Raw genomic sequence first — 20,833 nt, forward strand, 5'->3', positions numbered from 1 at the left:
AATAGAAACTGTTCAGTTGTTTTCTACTTTGTGTTTGGTTTTTTTGTGGGAAAAAATGCAAGAGCCATTACTCATAGTAAAGGACTGCTCCAGTATTCAATTCCAGAGAACTGAATACAGCTTCTGTCTGATAGAGTGCAGTAAAGTGTTTGTTTTTCAGTTATTCTTTATTTATATACTTATTCAGCTAGTCCTAAATGGTTCAGAAAAATATATTTGCAGCATGTGAAAATTAGGGAAAATTAATTTCCTTAATTTTCTAATGAAGCAGCTTTTAATAGTTTCACACAGTCAGTGAAAAATTAATACTAAAAATAATTTGTTTGACAGTGTCACTGTAATGTCTGCTCTCAATAAAGACCGCAAAATGGTTTTGCAGTAAGACAGAAATGAAATACACAATTGTGGATTTGACTGGAGTGCATCCTTTTCATAATGTGACTGATGAAATACTTGTATCACTGTATAACATAGAAGAAGGTATGAAGTCTGCCTAGCAGAAATTGCTGTTGTGAATTTTTAAGAGCTTACACTCAAATAGGAGCAAACCCCAAATGGCAGCACTGTTGCTATGAGCTTCTTTCAGTTCTGAATACACAGAGGACAAGTACACTAACAAAGTGGTGACTCTAGAGGTAAAACCTTCATTTTTACTTTAAAGTGCCTTCTATAGTGAAACAGACAAAACATAAAATCATTTTGATGCCAGAAGTGCTTTATAAGAAGGCACAGTATGGGTTTGGGAACAAGGAGACCTCCTCCTTTCACTAATGCCTATAAATTGCATGTTTTCACATGGTTTCCTGACAACAGTCAATAGGCACAAACTCAATGTTGCTATGGTTACAAATTTCACTGCTCTTTTGCCCATTGCAACTTTCCAATTGGACTGGCTTTCTCTCTAATACCAAATATAAATATATAAATGTTTGCTATCTGCTTTTTAACCATTTTGCCATCTCTATTTTTGTATGTCTTCTTTGGCTGCACACATTGAGCCACGAGTTCAAAATTGGGTAGTTCAGTGTAAGGCCCCAATTGGAGAAAAATCAGAGGGGAACTTCTGTGCAAAGGCAGCAGTATAAGATGGCTGCTTGTAAATTTAAACATTCGCTGTATGGAAAACAAAATATGATTTTAGTGTCTGAATTCCATGCCCCACTTTCTGTTGAGGTTTGAGGCCTTGTATTTGTCTACTCAGTGTCTCACAACTCAGCCACACAACGAGGCCAGGAACAACACTATTCTCTGAAATGCAATAAAAAGAAAAAAGAAAAAAGAAAAAATAAAAAAAAAAAGAAATCTAGGCCTACTGATCTCTACACCAACAATCTTGCAGTCATCAGAAAAAACAGGACTCAGATTCTAGTCCGGAGAACAGAGGAAGCTCCATCTCTGACCTTTTCATTCAACATAATCAACATCCCTTTAAAAAGCTGAACCATATTTTCTTAATTTTCTGATGCAATTACAGTCTCTGTGCTGCTGATATTTTCACAGAGTTTCTCGTGGAACTTCTTGCACTGTGTCATAGAGCACTCATTACTATGTCAGGAGGAAAAAGAAAGTTCAAGACAGGTAGAAAGCAATTCCAGCATTGCACAGCATTGGCCTGAATCTTGCTAACTTCATTTGCAGAAGTAATCCCACTGATTCCAGGGATGCTTGCATGAATAAGTGAATTTGGGAACTGCTTACCAAATTCCTCAGGGATTTCGCCAAAATTTTATATGGACAAACAGCACTTAAAAGGCAAGTACATTAAAACTGAAAGTAGCTCTTGAAGTGGCACCACCCTGTAATAGATGGGCAGGCTATCAGAACTGGCACTTCTGTTTGTACATTCTACCATACATTTGCCAGTCTTCTACTAAAAATAAAAAGGTAGTTTGACTTCCATCATCAAAACAGCTAATTAAGTAATAGGCCATAAATACTCAAAGAAATTGACAGTCTTTTCTATAACGTAAATTAATTCAGAATATCACCATTTGCATAAATCTCTAAGCCTCATCTTCACAGATGTTGATTCTGTCAGCTAGATAGCTGCATTTCAAATTCATTTTAATATAAACAGTGGGAAGTGCACCTTTCAGCTAAAAATAACTTGCTCTGAAGGAGATTGATGGAAGCAAAACAAACTCATTGTGTACTGCTGTGCTCTCTTAAAACTAATATTCTGACATATACTGGACTTAGTGTGATAATAAAATATTTAAATACTATTGGAAGGCCATTTGAAATACCTGTATGCTTTGTGGACAGCTGATTTATATAGCAGATTGGATTTTTATGCTGTTGTAAGTGTGTCTTTTCCAAATAAATTCAGTGTTTGTACTAATAAGGGTCCTCAACATAGCAGTAGTTTATCTTTGTATCTGAAGATTTATTTAAAATACTTATTTTTTAAAAATATGTTTTGATGTAATTCAGTATAAAGAATACTGCACTGGTTCAATTAGCCATTCACCCAGGTGTTTTTAAAGCCAGAATTTGGTTGTATTACTTAATGTAATTAAGCATCTAAAGTATATTTCAGCAAAGAGAGTCCCACCCATTAGGTGAGGTTGGTCACTACTGCATCCAGAGGTGCTATACAATTCCAGAGATGCTCCGCAATTGCCTACTTTAGCTTTATCCTCACCTGATAGAAGGAGGCTGAGAACTGGTACTGTGCATTGATGAGGTCATCATCCTAAAATCATAGAATAGCTTGTGTTGAAAGAGACTCAAAGATCATCTAGTTTAGACCCACCTGCACAGGCAGCATTGCCAACCACTAAACTGAGCACTAGATCAGGTTGCCCAGGACCTTATCCAAAATGGGCTTGGCAGCTTCCAGCACTGGGGCTCCTACAGCTTCTCTGGGCAACCTTTGCCAACGCTTCACCACACTGTCAATGAAAAATTTCCACCTCATATCTAATCCAAATCTCCCCTCTTACAGTTTAAAAGCATTCCTTCTTGTTCTATCACTATCTAACCATGTAAAATTTTGATTTCTCTCATGTTCATAAGCTCCCTTTAGGTACTGAAAGGCTGCAATGTGGTCTCCTTTGAGACCTGAGGCATGATCTAATGAAGCCATACTGATTGTAGCAGATCATGTTCTCATCCCTTATGTGCCTTAACATGTCTTCCCCAGGTCTTCCTTTCTCCCTTTCTTGAAAATAAGAGTGATATTTCCCTTTTTCCAGTTGCCAGGACTTTGCCTGGCAGGGATGACTTTTGTTATTAAAAAATGGCAGTAGATGGGACAGGATGTAGCTTGTCTTCTGTTTTACAGTGCTTAGTCCTGGCATTTTGATCCATGGCTTTAAGTATGTGGTTTCAGAAGTTTCAGACATCTGGATTCTAGGGCTCATCTGGATTCAGACATTCCTATCACCAAAGAAAATTGGTTGAAACATTTGCCTTATTCTCTCTGTTTTTGACATTCATTCCTGGTCTGAAGGGATTTGAAAATGTTACATAAACCTTTGCACAATGAACACTGTTGACAAAATACATAGAGGAAGAATCTGAATAACTGAAACAGACGGAAGAACTGGGACCTTGTTTTGCATTGGTTAGTCTCATCAGTGGGATGCCTAGAGTGTTTCTGCTGTTAAGATAACATAAACATTTTGTCTCCTTTCATTTTACATTTTATTATAGGCTTATTTATAGAGAGGTAACACTGAAATATGTGCATAGCCAACAAATTACAATTCAGTGTTCTATTGTAAACAATAAGCTGTGATGAGCAGGGTTTTGTTTTTGTTTTTTTTCCTATTTTGTTATCCCAGGAGGAAACCAAAAAGCTTTTCATATGGGCTAATGGAGCTTGAGCTATTGAAGCAATTGAAGGTTAGGTTATTAATTGCTGCTGTTGCTCTGAAATAACCTGTCACCTGACTTCAAAACTTAGAATACAAATATTTATTAAGATTAAAAAATAACAACAACAAAAAAAAGCTAATGTTCAGCTCTGCTAAGTCAACTTTAGTAATGAGTGTAAAAAACTACATTAATACAATTTGTGAAATATTAATATGTATGTGTTTCTTTTCTTGTAGGCATTCATGTCAATGTTTCAGATTCTCACACAGGAAGGTTGGGTAGATGTCATGGATCAGACACTGAATGCTGTAGGACATATGTGGGCACCAGTAGTTGCCATTTATTTTATACTCTATCATCTTTTTGCTACATTGGTAAGCTTTAATTTGCAAATGCATTGTGCTTTTCTTTGTTTAGAATTACTCACATAGCTCTTGTATTATATAATTTTTTCTTTTAGTTAGAACTGATTGTGATGCGCGTCTTCAGCATAAGGGACTTTTGGTTTATTTCTTTGGTGCGGCAGAACCTTCAGCCCTTCAGCCATGTGGCATAAGTGGGGAGCTTTTGTTCTGGCGTGACTTGTTCTTCCTAAGATCCAAATCACACTGGTAGGCTAACAGTATAATTGTTGACTGTCTTGTGCCTTCACAGTTCTGATGATTACAGAGTGAAGCAAGTGTTTGTATTTCACATATAAATGGTTTTCAACTTCATTCTCTTTGCAGTAATAATTAGAGTCAGAAGTGTTAAGCTTTAGTATGCAAACTCTTAACAATAAGACAGTGCTTGCCTGCTCTCTGATGCAAAATCACTGCATCAAAAATATATAATATAGTATGGTAGGCAACAAAAGGATGAGAATTACTAAAGCAGTTCCTGGATGTGTATTGAAAGTTGGACTATGTCTAAAAAACAGAAGTTTTTTCTGTATGGATTTCAAATGAGATTATTATGTTTTTTTCTATAAAGAAAATGGCAAAAAGAACAGCCTTTTGGAAATCCTATATCAAAAATTGTTTGGTAATGTATTTTGAATTTGGATAAAATGCCACAGTAAGGGAAATAACCATTTGATCCACCCTTAATTCTCTACTGCTTTTATTCTGTACTTTTGTATTTTCCATTCACTGCAGTTTTTGACACACTTATTCATACTTTCATTTTCTTCTTTCAATTTACTATGCTGTTACTTGCTTGTTAAGGTGCTAATTATACTATCTCCATCAATTTCCAACTGCTTTTGTGGTTTTTTACTTTGTGATTTGTCCTGCTTCACTTATAATTGCCTGGCTGATCAGTCTGTAATTGTGAGTTTAGTAGATTTCTTCACATTCATTGAAATCCTGACCATTGAGAAATGGCAGTAAAGGGCATTTGATTGTACTGGAACTGCTTAACCATATTAAAACATAAGGAAAGCAAAGGTACAATGCTGTCAGTTATATGGAACTTCTACTGGTAAGTCCTTGGGTCAGGAAAAGCAAATTAATATGCTAGAGAGATCTTTAAAAGTCCTTGGTAGTGGGAATAAAAAGCAAAAGATAAGTGGACTTTGGTCATGAATTGGCTACTGATTTGAGAATTTTATTGTGTTTTTTACCAACCTGAAACTGAATCAATTTTTTTTCCTCTTTGATGAACATGTAAGCAAATGCGTAAATTAATGCAAGGTGGCCTCTGTGCTAAAATATCACAATTTAATGGAAAAGTAAGTTAGTTGTAAGAGATTTCTGTATTCTGCTTTATACTTTCAGAGTTATCTGGGACTCCTATGTAAGCTTACTGAAGCTACTTATTTTGCTAGTTTCTAAACCACCTGTCTGTACACTGTCCACAGTCCTTTTCCAGGGCATTTGCATTTTAATTATGTAGCCCTTACTTTGCTCCCTAAGGCTATGCATTTCTTTTGATTCACTTACACAACTTCTGTATGTATGAAGAAGCTCTTCTAAGAGAGCTTTGCAAAACTACCTGGCTTTATGAATTTGTTAGCTTCAGTTTTAAGTTTTTCCTCAGACCTTGAAAGGGAAAAGCTTCCAAAGACAGAATTGTATGAAGACAAAAGAAGCTTAAAGAGAAAAAGAAACTTGTAATTGGTAAAGGAGCGTGGAAACAGTTGGGCTGTTCCTGAAACCAAAAAGACATTTAAGAATAAACAGCTGCAAGTGAAAAAAACAAAACAAAACCAAAAAACAACTGAAGTCAAATGGAGAAATGACTTTCAACAGCCAGAAGAAGGGGGTGATTTAGAATTGAGAAGTGATAATTGCAGCCATTTAGCAAAGCAAACTGTAGAGTTTTGGAGTGAAATGAATAGGTTTCACATTAGAAAGCAAAGGAAAGTTGAGGCTCAAAAAACAAAACCTCCTTTGGAAGTGAAGACTGTTATTAGTTGAGATGGCAGTGGAGAAAGTTAAACAAATAATAAGTTTGCATTTAACTTTACTTTTCTGGTACATGGTTGTTAGTTCTTGTTGAAGAAAGCTGAAAAGGGAATTAATGAAAGTCCTGATGCCTTGATAGATTGTATGAAAAAGCAAGGCTGAAAGTGGTAATGTATTTAATGAGCACTATATTTCTGTTTTGCATAGAACAGTACCTCCTCAACTAGCATGTTCCAAACTGCAGGTACTAGAGTGTCATAGGCTGTATAAAGGAGCTAAGGAAAGAAAAACACCGTACTGGAATATCCTGACAAAATGATGGCAAAATCATCAATTAGGGAGCGAACTACTTTGTACCAGGAAATATGTATTTTATAAGTTTTCTGACCTGTTTTGCATTTTGAAGGCCATCTTATATTTTACAGTTTGTAATAATGAGACAATGGTAAACAGTTTGAAGTGCTGTTTAGGTATGTGAAATATTTAGTATGGTTTTCATAACAACTACAGGAAATTCTACATATTTCTAAAAGACAATTTCCTATTAAAAGATAACTCCTTTTTCTGAAGACTGGCATTTTTTAAATTTATGAGGATGATCCTTTCTTTTCAGTATTGTTGAACAATAGTAAACTTTAACAGTGATGTGCAAATAGAATGCTCTGCTCTGATTGTCAGTTAGCAGTAAAAACCACAGAAATATTTTAGGCCTGTAACTCCTGTAAAAGAGCTGACATTCTTGCTGATATCTCTAGGAAATGATGCTTGCCTATAGAATCTCACCATGACAGCCTTCATCCACAGAGACGTAAACCTTGGCAATAGTTGTAAAGCTATATACATGTATTTACTGCTTTAAGACTTAAGTCAACTAAGGGGAGATGCTGAATGGTAGCATTCTTCCTCACCCACATCCTTTCTCTGCCTGTTCTCTCTCCTTCACAGCTGTATCAAAAAAAAATTCACATTCTTTGCCTTCTAGTCAGCATCTCTACACAAGAAAATTATCGTGGGATATACACATTTTCTGTGATTCTTTCTCCCAAAAACATATCAACACAATGTTTAATGGAAAGTAAAAGAAGGCGCATGAGTTTCCTGTGCTGTGGCAATGCGCTCAAATGGAGTTAGTGACTTCGCTTATATCCATTCGAAGCACTGAGCATTAGGCATAAAGTAAATTAGTTTCAGGTTGCCTTTGTTGATTTTAATTCAGTTTTCCTGCAAAATGTATTTTGATTAGTACTATGTTAAACATATGTAAAATCTTGGTTATAAAACCTAGCATTCTATTTTTTAGTATTCATACAATAATTGTATAACAAGCCAGGAAAAAAAAAAATCCACTTACAAAATAGCTAGCAGGCATATATCAGAATGAAATATTAGTTCAACAGATGTGATAGGCAGTACCATTTAACAACAGCAGCACCCTCATTTTTCCTTCATATTTGGTAGTACTTCTACCACTAGAAATACAAGACAATTAAAAAATAATTTGCATTTGTTTTGTAGATTCTTCTCAGCTTGTTTGTTGCTGTTATTCTGGACAACTTGGAGCTTGATGAAGATCTGAAGAAACTTAAACAAGTAAGAACATGTTTTTGCTCTGCTTGAAGATATTTTCAATAAGACATTCCTCTACTGGTGCTCCTATGGTATAAGACATGGAATATTTTCACTGAGTATGAAGGAAACAGAAAATGTTGAAAAGAACAGTCCTATTCTCTTATATACTTACTACCACACAGTATGGGGTAAAAATTAAATGATTATAAAAAAGAGGTTTAGAAAATGGTTCAAATATTCAATGAAAGCCAGTATAGATTGACATGTAATTAAAATTATGTAAAAATCACAAGTGGATAATATTTTTGTTTACAAACTGCATACTGAAAGATAAAATGTTGTTTGGCCTATTTTCATGTTAATGAAGGTTATACCATGTGACTGTTGTACTTTGTATTGCAGCAAGAAAAAAAAAAAACAAAAACGTCAAAATACCAGTGTACCTCCTTAAGCAGATTAGCTGAGAGTAGGATGGACCCATTTCTTTAGAAGGTAAAATTTTGCAGGCTGTATCTCCTGTAGCCTTTTGTAAATAAAATATTTTTTTTTCTTTAGAGCAAGGCTTACATGTTAATATGTGAGCAAACTGTAAAACTATTGCAGGGGAGAGCACTAGCAAGAGTCAGCAGACAGAAAGTGGGAAAGAGGACCAGACTGAATTTGTTAGATGACTCCTAAAGGCACTTGGCAAAGTCAATGTGTTTACTTAACTGTTCGTATTTGGGGATTAGGATTTCCTAGAAGTCATTGTCTCAGGCTTGAATTCCAGAATGAAAATCAGGTAAAGCAGATATAGCTAGAAAGTTCATGTTGGCCATTCTGATGTAGTGGACAAATCACCAAAGAAGAAGGTGTCTGTATGCTTTATGTAAGTATACTGGAGTGAATTTATATATGCAAAGAGGAGTCAAATCATCAGCATTTGCCTATTTCATGTATGCAACAGCAAACTGAGAGTTTAACTTGTTGGAACTGTTTTTGTAATATTTGAATTATAGCCTTCTTTCACCTAGCTTCTGTTTCTTTTGCCATGGCAAACTGAGTCGAGCAAATAAAGTTTATTCATTTTTTCTCCTTATTGGTCTCAAGAGGTAGAATCATAAGAAGTGTAAATTACTCAGAGATATGACAAGCCATGTCATAGCATACTGGTAATCTTCCAGTAAATTTTTCATAATGTCTGCATGAATTAGGAGCACAAATCAACTTTCTGAAGTGTGGAGCTTGAGATTTGAAATCTGGTGGCTTTTGTGTAAAACTTGAAAAATCTACAGCTTTCTGTATGAAATGACAGCAGCATGGCTTTGTGTTTTAGATACGCCCCACTGAAACTAGGGAACTAAGAACAATGATGAGAGGCTACCACTTGATGTGCTCACCACTGTGACAGCCTAAAATCTCATTAGTCTGGTAGGAGCCCTGTCTCTGTAATAACCCTTGTTCTGTCACTGGGCACTGCAAAAAGGTCCACATGACTCCCACAGTTTAAATATTTATAAGCACTGCTATGATTCCCCCTCAGTCTTCTCCAGGCTGAACAGCCCCAGGCTGAACAGCCTGTCTTCTTCAGGCAGATGTTCCAGGCCTCTAATAATGTTTATGGCTGCATTCTCCCTAGAAGTTCCCTGTCTTTCTTGAACTGAAGAGAGCAAAACTGAGCACAGTATTCCCCGTGTGACCTCACCAGGGCAGAGTGGAGAGGGAAGATCAGCTCCCTTGACCAGCTGCTGGCCATGCTCTTTTTAATGCACCCCAAGATACCATTGGTCTTATTGACCACGGGGCACATTCTTGACTCATGGACAATCTCTTGTCCACCAGGAACATCTCGGTCCTTTTCTGAAAAGCTCATTTCTCTACAGAGCAGGTCAGCCCCTAATCTGTGTGTATAGCACTTCTCAGCAATTTCCTTTGTTAAACCTCATAAAGTTCCTCTGCCCAGCTCTTCAGCCTGCATTGATAGTCTGTTTCCACAGCCAAGCCAGCATTAACAGAAGAGCCACGTGGCTGTTGGACGTGACAGTTTGCTTGTCTCTGGCATAATGGCAGAAGCATTATATACCATCATGGCATATGAAGATGTCTAAAGTAGCCAACAATTGTATTTATGGTATGGAAATATTGATGTAAACAGTATAGCCTCTCTTCAAAGACTGTTACTCATTGCTACTGGATGCATTCTCTCCTGGTGTTTTAGCCAAACAAATTTATATTATATAAAGTATTGCATGATTTAAAAATGCTTTAAATAAAAGGAAATAAGAAATTGGTTCTTGGAGCTGAATCACTGGAAGTGATTGCTCAACTGATTAAGTATCTAGAACAGAGGATGTTTCCCATGAGATAAACCTGCAATGGTATCACAGGCTCAGTGCTGATAGTAGCTGAGCAGTATCATACTGAAATATTGGTTGTCTTATCTCAGAAGATAAAGCAGAACAAGTTTAATTCAATGATATTTTGAATTCTCCATTAAAAATGAACTATAAAGGGAAGGAGGATTGGGAGGTTAATGTTATGTTTTAATCAAGAACATTTCTATAAAGAAAGAGATCTGTATCATTGCACAGGAATTTTTTTTTTTACATCTATAATTCAAAGCTGAGTAGTGTTCGAAGGAATTAATCAAATCATTCAAGCTCTTATTGCAAAAGTACATTGATTTGTTAAAATTGGTAAAATTGTAGTGCTTTCAAAAGTATTTTCATCCTCATGTTTTCTTTTTTTTTTCACTGCCTTTAATGACTGTAGAACTTGAGGCCCAAGGCATTTCAAATAATGAAGTACTGAAGGATTTTCAAGGAAGAAGGGAGAATATATTTAGGCCAGAAATGGTACATAGCTGATAATCACTTTTGAGATGTTTAGTTCTTAATTATATCTTCATTCCTTAACATGATCTTGATAACAGAAATGATATTATTTTCAGATTGTTGACCAAGGACTAATTAGCTAATATTTGCAATGTACTCTAGAATGTAAAGTGATAACCACTATACCATGTAGACCAAAAATAAAACTTGTAAGAGGTTTATTTCAGTGATTTACTTAGCTTTACAGACACACATAGGAGTGGAATCTGTTCTACCAAGATGCCATTCAGATGGCTTAAGAGGAGAATTATTGTTTACTTCATTATAACTTTGTGCTTTGTTCACAGTATGTCCCCATCCTTTGTCATGTGTCATCCTCTTGGCTATGTCTGCCATGATAGCTCAAGTCAAGTGAAAGGAGATTGTACCATAGTTCACATTCATCAGCTGTATATATATTAACCTTGATTGTTAATGTCTTTCCAGACTGACCCTACCACATGCACTAGCTTCCAGGTGTGAGGTTGATCCTGCTCGTTTTCCAGTTCTGCCCTCTTCTGTGGTGCTCAGCACATGAGTTACACAAAAGGAATCTATCAGATAAAATCTTAGTTTACTCCTCTTCTATTCCCATCTTCCACCCTCTCTCCTGAAATTGTTGGTGAAAATTTAAGAAGCTGGAAGGATTTCTATGAAAACCTTCTGTTGGGCTTTTCTTGTTAGCAATTCAGCTACATTGCATAAGTTATTACCTAGATGTTGTTTGACTACTTCAAAGTAGTCTTAAATAATTATGAAGCGTGACTTTCCACCACAATAACCGCATTAACTTTTCTATAATATTTTCTACATACTTAGTAATTCTGTAGTTTCTAAATTTCTATCAGTCTGCCTAGATAAGCAGTCTGAGTCACTGTTTTCAGTTTCCCATGCAGCGTCCTGAAATTCCTTTTTTAAAGTTAATTTCATATTATGATGCTTGCCTTTATCTCATTATTGATTTTATTTATGTGATAGACTATTCACGACTGTTAGTATGTCACCACTGTTATATCTCTGAGATTCCTTGGAAGTCTTCAGTGAGCATTTTTGAGTCTTGAAGAGTAATAAATTGACCTTGTGTCAGCTATCTTTCAAAAGTGTTTCACCTGATGTTGCTATTGGAAATTAATCTTCCATATGGGTTTGGGTCTTCTTTGACTTCCTCTGTGGTAGATATAGTTCATTTCACTTTATTGTTTTACTTTACAAATGTCAAAGCTGGAAGAGAATGCAGGAAGTATAATTTCTTGTTCTTAGGTTCATATACTCATTTCCTAGGCAGTTTTTACTTGTCTTTGTCAGAGGCTGGAAACCGGTGAGATGGACTTTTGATCAAATCCAGTGCAATCATTTTTGTACTCCTATAATTTTCCATATTCTGAATGGGATTTCAGAAGCAATTTGCAAGAAGCGCACTGAGGAACCATTTAACTGTAATGCATTTCTACAAAGGGAAGAGCAAGTCTCCCAGGCATCTCTGAGTATAAGCAGTGGCCTAACTTCCTTGGCTCTCTGCACACCTACAACATGAATACAGATGGCATTTGTTACTAAAAATATTTTCTCAATACATGTGTTACTACCTAGCAACAGAAATTCTTGGAGGAATCAGGAGTATAAAGAACACTTTTCTTCCTATTTAATGACATTTTCTCTCTCACCAGTCAAGTTACTTACCAGGTGTACGTGCTCCTTTCCCTCTCCTTCAGCTCCATATAATGAAATACAAACATTTTTTCCCCCCTGCATCCATATCAAAACAGCATATGCAAGAGGTGTGTGTATATTTATCTGCAAGAAAGCCATTGAGGCCCTGGAACGTGTTCAAAGGAGGGCAGAAAAGCTGGTGAGGGGTCTGGAGCACAGACCATATGAGGAGAGGCTGAAGGAGCTGGGAATGTGCAGCCTAGAGAAGAGAAGGCTCAGGGGAGACTTTATTGCTCTCTATAACTTCCTGAAGGGAGGTTGTAGTGAGCTGGCGGTCGGCCTCTTCTCTTGTGTCATCAGTGACAGGACTAGAGGGAATGGTTTCAAGCTATGGCAGGGGAGATTCAAGCTGGACATTAGGAAGCATTACTTCTAAGAAAGGGTGGTGAGGCACTGGAATGGACTGCCCAGGGAGATGGTGGAGTCACCACCTCTGGGGGTATTCAAGGAACAACTGGTTGTTATGTTGAGGGACATGGTTTAGTGGGAGCTATTAGTAATAGGTGAACGGTTGGACTGGATGATCTTTTAGGTCTTTTCCAGCCTTGTTGATTCTATAATTCTATGATCTATTTATAGAGTATATTTTAATGGTCTTTTAAAATAAACATTACTTTGCCTTTGTGCTTCTAGAAAAAGCAGATGTTTTCCATGTTCATTTTCTTTTATATTTAAACTCATTGTTAACTCTGATGTTGAAAACAAAGATGTTCATGAAAACTGGAGATAAAGATAGCTTCTTTGATTGATTTTTTTCTTCTTCCCTGCTCTCTTTGGTACTAAGGTTAAAAAATCCTCAATTCATAATGACAATTTTGGCCTTCTACTGTGTAAGGGGAGTGCCTGGTGTTTCCTGAGCATCATACAAATTTCTGGAACCAGTTTCTGAATATGAGTAGGATACTGATCACCTTTCATGCAATAGTGCTTAATCAAAATTTTGGTCAGTGTCAGTCAAGACAGAAAGTATGTCTCAAACAAAAGTTTTGGATCAGAGATTTGTATCAGGTAAACTCACGCCTGACAATTCCAACTTAGATTTTCTGTGAATAGATACTGCCTTCTGTGAGTTTTTTCAGTTTTTATTTCCCTATAAACTGGAGAAGGGAAGCACAATTTGTACCTTCAGTCTTAAGTTCATATGCAGTCAGTTGTCGATTATACAATTACTATTTTGATGAAGTTAAAAATATTTCTAGTGTCTGTGCTTTTCATATCTAACTTAGAGAAATCAAATACATGCTGATAATTCATGTGAAAGAAATCTCCAAAGAGTACTTTGTGTACTTCAGAAAGTGCAGTTATTTCTGAGAAAGAATGGTGTATCTTGGAAGGAAATGTAGACCATTTTCATTTGAAAAGCCAAACTCAGAAGAAAGTACAGGCTGGTCTGCATGAAAACAAACATTGACCATTTGCCATGGGGAGTACATCCGCAATGTGGCACTCATGGGTTTCGTTGCATTCCACTAATTTTTATGGTTATTTTTGGTCTTTGATGACAATCATAGAAATAGTTGCTTCTTCAGAGAATAAAGCTTTAACTGCACCATCAGTGATGTTGAGGGTATCCATCTTATCCTCCCTGCAATATTTTGAGTGATGTTGCTACATCATTACCAAGATTCTGGGATTTTTTTTCTTGTTGTTTTATCACCTGCTGTGCTTCAGTCTTCTTGTTGCTATGTGTAGTACTGCTGTCATTTTGGTTCATACTTTCTCACCAGTTTCTTTTTCTTTCATATCTAGTTGCAGTAAATGCAGTCTTTTGTTTATGTTAGGTCATATACTCCCTTCTGCCTATGTTGACTTCTCCCCATTTATTGTCAAAGGAATTTATCCATCCTCCCATCTCTGAAAATTTTCAGAGCAGATATTTATTTATTAGGAGAGCCTTCATTAAGTCAGAAGTGTAGTATCAGTCTTGAAACTTTTTAATGTTTCTCTCCTTTTTGAACTTGTTTGTTGCTCTGGGAATGATCCCTGCTCTCCATTGGACCAAACTTCCTACTATCAATCAATTTTCAGTATTTCTGTGTCCAAAGCATTTACTAATTCCTGAAGTTTGTGATGTTTGAGAAAGCTTTCACACAGAATATGGAATTCACACTGAAAAGAGGGGAAAAAAAAAAAAAAAGAAAAAAGAGAGCAAAAAGAGAGCAGTACACTCATCTTTCCCAGAGCTAAACACAGAAGGCTGCTCTGTAACCTCATCTTGCATTTGTGTTGTTTTCACTTTCTCTTTTGCATGTTGCATGTGTCTACTTTCAGCACTAGGAAAGGCTTCAGATTTTACCTCATTTTCAGGCTTGGGTTATTTTTGTTTTTCTGTTGAAGTCAGATGAATGGGAAAAAAGGCAAGGGTTTTGCTGCTCTCCTCCTGAGTATAACACACATTATGTTCACTGAGGCAGGTAATCTGTCTATTTAAGCCTTTCCAGTTTTCATTTGATTTTTTTTTTTAACTGTTCCTAGATACTGAGATACTTGAGGAACTTGGTTTCCATATGCTTTTGCCCTCCAGATACTCATGATCTCTATGTAAAGCAGTTCTAACAACTGAAACAGCACACGGGTTTTCCAGCTAGTGAAAATTCATGCTATTTTTATAGCATCTGCTAGACACTCCTGCTGCTGGCATTTTATATGATTGTCTAAGGAACAAATAAAGAAGGCAACCTGAACTCAGCACCATACTTATTTTCTTTTAACTTTTCACTCTGAACATATAAGAAGTAATTTTGCTTTGATCTTTTTTGATCTTTTCTTAAGTTTTCATCCAAAAAATATTCACAATTAAAACTCTACAGAAATGTAACAGAAGCAAGGGCTAACAAAGTGATTTATTCAACAGAATTGGTCATAAGGAAAAGGTAAATCACAGCCTGTCAGCCAAACTGAATCCTATGAGACCCAGTATGATATGTGAGGCTGAGAAGTTCTTCTTAAGCCTGGTTCCAGAACAAAAAGGAAGTCTCCACAGTATAATGTAAAAGATAATTGAAATAATGCAGAAGTTAAAAACTTTTCTTAATGTGGATTTGGGAATTGTGAAAATATAGTTGCATAGTGTAAGTGAAGTCACAGAAGTCACAGACCTCTAGAGATCATCGAATCCAACGCCCCTGCCAAAGCAGGCTCCCTACACCACGTTGCACAAGTAGGCATTCAGGTGGGTCTTGAATACCTCCAGAGAAGGGGACTCCACCACCTCCTTGGGCAGCCTGTTCCAGTGCTCTGTCACCCTCACTGTAAAGAAGTTCTTCTGCACATTCGTGCAGAACTTCCTATGCTGTAGTTTCATCCCATTACCCCTAGTCCTATCCCCACGCACTACTGAAAAGAGACCAGACTCACCACTATGGCTCCCACACCTCAGGTATTTATAAACCTGGATCAAATCCCCTCTCAACCTTCTTTTTTCAAGGCTAGAAAACAATGACTTCATCTCTATTAAGAAGAAAGCACATCAACCAACCAACAGGTTGTTTTTTCCAAATGTAGAACTCTGCTTTTCCATAGAACACACTCAAAGGGCAGCTGGCCAATATTCAGTGAACTGCTAGCCATGTTATAATGCATGGCTTATTAAAAGCAATTTATTTATTTATTTTAAGGGAATAATTACTTTGAAAGTAAGCCACTTTAAGAGCACCCTGATGGTTTGGGAGACCTTGATTCTCACATTCTCCTGATCTTGAAAAGCAAAGCATAAACAATTCAGGTTTCAGAACAAGGCTGTTACATCGCCATCTGCAACACAAATCATCTGTAATTTAAAGTGCAAGAATCTGCATTACTTCAAAACCAGTAACGTCTGAGGTCAGAACATCCGCAGCAGTGAAGTGTTAAACAGTTGGCAGCTTTAATAATGTTGACCATTATGGGATATTCTTTCAGTGTGCTCCTTGTTTTAAGTGTTTGCCTTAGGACTTTGGATCTGTGTAATAATATGGATGACAGAAGAGAAAAAAACAGTTCACTCATTTATACAGTACGTATCTTAGTTGAGTTCCTGGTGTGTATAAAAAGATGTAGATGGTCTTGGAGAAAACATGCTACTTGCAGTAGCTGAAAGTAATTTTATAATCTTGGCAGACCTTCTCTAGGAACCAAAACTGTTAATGCTGGCTGTCATTTTTAGTCTTTGAATTGTGGTATCAGTAGATGCACAAAAAGCTTCTTGAAAAAGATTTTCGAGCGTCAGCTCTTATCTCTTTACCACATCTTTGAAATATACTGTAGGCTTAGATTTAAGTCATTCAAGAAGCAAGGGACACCAGATTTTTGTGGGATATATAAGATGAAATCCTACACAAATAAAACAGTGTTCCCAGAACTCTGTTGTTCTGGTCCATCCTTTGTCCTCTTCCTCTTTTTCTTCCTCTCATTTAAAAATTTGATGAATCTCTCTCAAAATTCTTACAGTATGTTTCCAATTTAAATGATGAGAAGGAAATTATTTTATGTTTCAGTTCCAGAAGAATAGACTTTTCTGCTTCATTTACTGAGGCTGTATCTTATTCAGGAGTACATATTTATACAGGAGCTGTAACAAATTCTTACTGTATGATTTTTCTCCTTGAGTGCCTTAATGTGATCTTCATTTATATTTCACACCACTTATACTTTCCTTCCCTACAAAGTGAGTTTGTCTTGAAAATCGGAGGTGATAGTCTGTAATACATTTAAGTATTAATTTATAATAATAATAATAATAATAATAATAATAATAATAATAATAATAATAATAATAATAGAAAAGTTGATTATTAGAGGAAAGTTTCTAAAAGTTGTACTTTTTTTGAGAGTTTCAGCAGGCACTCTTTATCCATGCTTAAGGTGGTGAAGAGAATGCATATTCTTTCTTCTTTGCATTTGTATGTTGATTTTGCTGGCTTCCCCTAAGCTCATAGGAACAAATTTGGGCTGAGAATGTAGCAGGATAAAGATACCTTAACCTGTTTACAGTGACTACGAAAAGGAATAACACATACTGCTGCTCTGTGTGATATACTGTTGTCTCAAACCTCCTTTATCTTGTGAGTGTATATGTGCAGAGACACAAAAAAAAAAAAAAAAAAAAAAAAAGTCTGCTATATTTTTTTTCTCCTAAGAACTGGCTAAAAATGAGTTATATCTCCCACTGAAAAATCCTAAAGCTGCCTTAATGGTGCAAGAGAATTTGGCAGAAGTTTCAGCAGAATCGAGTTACATTAAGCTAAGGTGAATTGCAGTACAATGTAGATAATGATCATCTTCTCTACTCAGTATCACTTCATATTGAAATCAAATCAGTTGACATCAGCTCTTGTTGGCAGCTGATATGAGTATATTTCAAGATGGAACTTCCTATCCACAAGAGAGCATAAAATCTAGAAATATGTAACATAGCCATGGAAATACTTACTGTGTACTGGCCATCATACTGCAGTGATGGTGTATTTCTACTGGTAGGACATATCAATAAAACATTCACAAAATGATCAAGTAGCAGCTAAGATTTGTGGGTTACATTGCCAGCTGTCTGCTCACTGATTTATTTTTTATTTTATTTTATTTTATATTGAATTCAGTGTTAGGACAGTGTTGTGTCATCATTACCACTACCATTTTTTAGGTCTGTCCTCACAGTATCATCATGATCAGTTGAGCAGAAATGATCTCTTGCATAGCTCCAAACATCACGGGAGGCCCATAGGCCTGATTTAATCTTTTCGAGCATTTATTTCTTCTTTGCATCACCCACTACCCTTTTCATTCTTGAGTTCCATAAGGGCTTTCAGTATGCTTGTGAAAACTGGGATAAAAGGCTTTATTGTTTTGAATCCTGTTTTTCTGTGTTAATCTGGGCCAATCGCTAGGTCTTCCTTCCATGGAGGCCCTCTGACTATCACTTCAAAGAATGAACTAAGTTCAGTATGAGTGAAATGCTGGCCTTTCACTTTCAAACTTGTCATGCAAAGATAACAGGGTTGTTGTTTTTTTTCAGTAAAGTCTTCCTGTGTCTTGGTGATTTCGGGTTCTACCCGCATGGGGGCAGAGGAGGCCATTATACAATGTATTGATACAGGTACAGCTTGTCACAATGTAGTACCATGCTCAGTTGAAATCTATAAATATTGCTGGTGTGTACATAAAAATCATTAAAGTGTGGTGAGAGCTTTTCAAAAGAGAAGCAACAGAAAAAGTGTCCTCATCCTTTCTCCTTCTTTGCATTAGTGTTTAGACTGTGATGACTGTGTGCTGAAGAAAAATATGTGAATGTGCAAACCAAACTTTACTCTCATATAACCAGGTACTGTAATTTCCATTTATGTAAACAGCTCCTTTGAAAGCAGTATACAAAATGAAGATCTCAGTTAATGGGTTTGTACTGGCATTCCTGGGGACAGTGCAACCAACTCAGCACACTGAAATGGTGTGGCAGACTATTATAGAAACTTTTCATGATGTTGGATTTGTTTGTTTGTTTTCATTATAGAAACAAAATCAAATTCATTTCTGGTTTAGACTACTAGCAGTAGAGGAACTCTTGTAAAAGTAAGATGGTATATCTACTAGACTGAACCAGTCATGTATAAGATGGAAGTAATAACCAAGCTAATCATTTAAATGTTAAAGCCCTCACCTGACTAAACAGATGCTGCTCCCGTAGAAACTAACTTATAAGGTTTGCCCTCTGATTTCTGGCCTTGGTAATACAGTTGCATTCATTCTCTGAACAATGGTGAGGAATTGGCTTCTCCAGAGACAGAGTGAGATCTTAGGTATGCTAAACAGAATTTTGCAGATCTCTATCTCATTCTTTCATGAAGCTGGAGTCCAGGGTACCTGTTTAACTAAGTTTGGTGCCTTGGTTAATTGCTTACAGTTGAGATAAATTAATTTAGTGCTAGAGTGCAGCTTTTACTGGAGAAGTAATTCAAAATTCAGTGCCTTTAGTTTCATTTCATGACCTTATAGATGGAAGTGGTATGTGTATAGAAATGTGGCTAGTTGACATACAAGCAAATAGCAATTACTTTTTGACTTATAGATCAGGGGATTCCAGTCATCAGGTCAAAAAATAGGATAGAAGAGCAGACTTGTGCAAGGAGCTTGGAGAAAAGATCCAATCCAGTTCCCAATGAAGAAAGAAGGGGCCAATTGTCATTGGCAGTGATGACATCCTTCTGAAAGGAATAGTGTATTTCAGTCTTGTTTAAAATACCTCACACAAGTTTTTGAAAAAGAGAAAAAAATAATAATAAAGTAAGGAATTCTAATATCTATCTTTTTAATCACTCAAAAAAGACTGAATCAGATTTTACTTTTTTTTTTTTTTTTTTTTTTTAAATTATACTGCCAGTGCCTTAGGGTAATTAGAATGCATGCAGTGTGCTACATTCTGTCCTGTACTAAAAATAACATATGAATACTGGGAAGATGCCTTTAGGTAATAGTATAAACACCTAACTTTGGGGCAGAGAAAGCACCAATCAAAATGTCAGGACAAGATCTTTTTTCCAGTTGTTTTTGTGTTATTTGAAAAGATTAAAGGGTGTGAAGACATTCTGTGTGTATTCAGATATATATTTTTCTGTGCTAGTCATCTAATTATCACATTCCAAATCTACATTTTGGATCTGTTTTCCTGCCAAACAATAAAAATATAATATATATTTTTTCTATCGAGTGTATATGCTTAAACTACCTTTGAATTTACTCATGAACACACACATATGGACAAATGTTTTTAGAATGATAAAAGTTTTCTTTCATTTCTGCTCTTGCGAGTACCTTCCAAATATATGTGTATGTGACTTTCAGATATATGCATATGTGAATGCAGGTGTACGCACACACCTACACGCCGTAAACTTGTTAAATATACGGAGTTTTTCTGAGTGTCATGATTCTTGCAGGTTGCTGAAGAAGAACAGATCCTGTTTAAAATCAGGCTAGCTTTATCTAAGTATTGGATGTATTCACAAAGTCTGAAAATTTGTATGCGTACTTCAGAATAATGTTGTTTCTTTCTTTAAAAAAGAAAAAAAAAAGAAAAAGAAAAAAAAAGAAAAGAAAAGAAAAGAAAAGAAAAGAGACCCTGAAGTTCTAAGAGCTCCAATGGTGTCACATACCACCTCTAATCAGCTTTCTTTTGTTAAGTAGTGTTTCTTAATTCTGCGAGATTATTTTCCTGTTGTCCGTAATGAAATGGTGTGCAGTACTTACATATCTTGTTCGTACTGGCAGTGGGTTGTCCTAAGGTAAATCCTCATTAGAGATGTTTGCTTTGGCAACCCAAATCTCTCAAGTTCAACTGTAAGTCCTCTTGCGCCTCTACCCTTGAACTGCTGCTCTTTGAGTATGATTGTGCTTGATATTACTCATGCAAGATAATGGCCGCTGAAATCACAGGAAAACCCTCAGCAGCCCCTTCTCCCAGGAACCCTGGTGTCCAGGAGAGGGGAGTTTGTGGTAACCCGTCTCCCTTTTAGCTCTCATTAG

The 20,833-nt window shown here is 36.3% G+C and overlaps 1 protein-coding gene across 3 annotated transcripts in view; it reads left to right on the plus strand.

Annotated features, from left to right (window-relative positions):
• The window catches only part of NALCN (sodium leak channel, non-selective), a 192,773-nt gene that overhangs the window by 113,682 nt on the left and 58,258 nt on the right, over window positions 1-20,833 (plus strand). For all 3 annotated transcript variants that reach the window (XM_015851496.2, XM_015851499.2, XM_015851497.1), the window contains exons 14-15: window positions 4,059-4,196; window positions 7,725-7,799. In XM_015851496.2, coding sequence (XP_015706982.1) covers window positions 4,059-4,196; window positions 7,725-7,799 — 213 coding nt within the window. The remainder of the gene's footprint in view (window positions 1-4,058; window positions 4,197-7,724; window positions 7,800-20,833) is intronic.

This window comes from Coturnix japonica, chromosome 1, assembly GCF_001577835.2.
Source record: "Coturnix japonica isolate 7356 chromosome 1, Coturnix japonica 2.1, whole genome shotgun sequence".
NCBI lineage: Eukaryota > Metazoa > Chordata > Aves > Galliformes > Phasianidae > Coturnix > Coturnix japonica.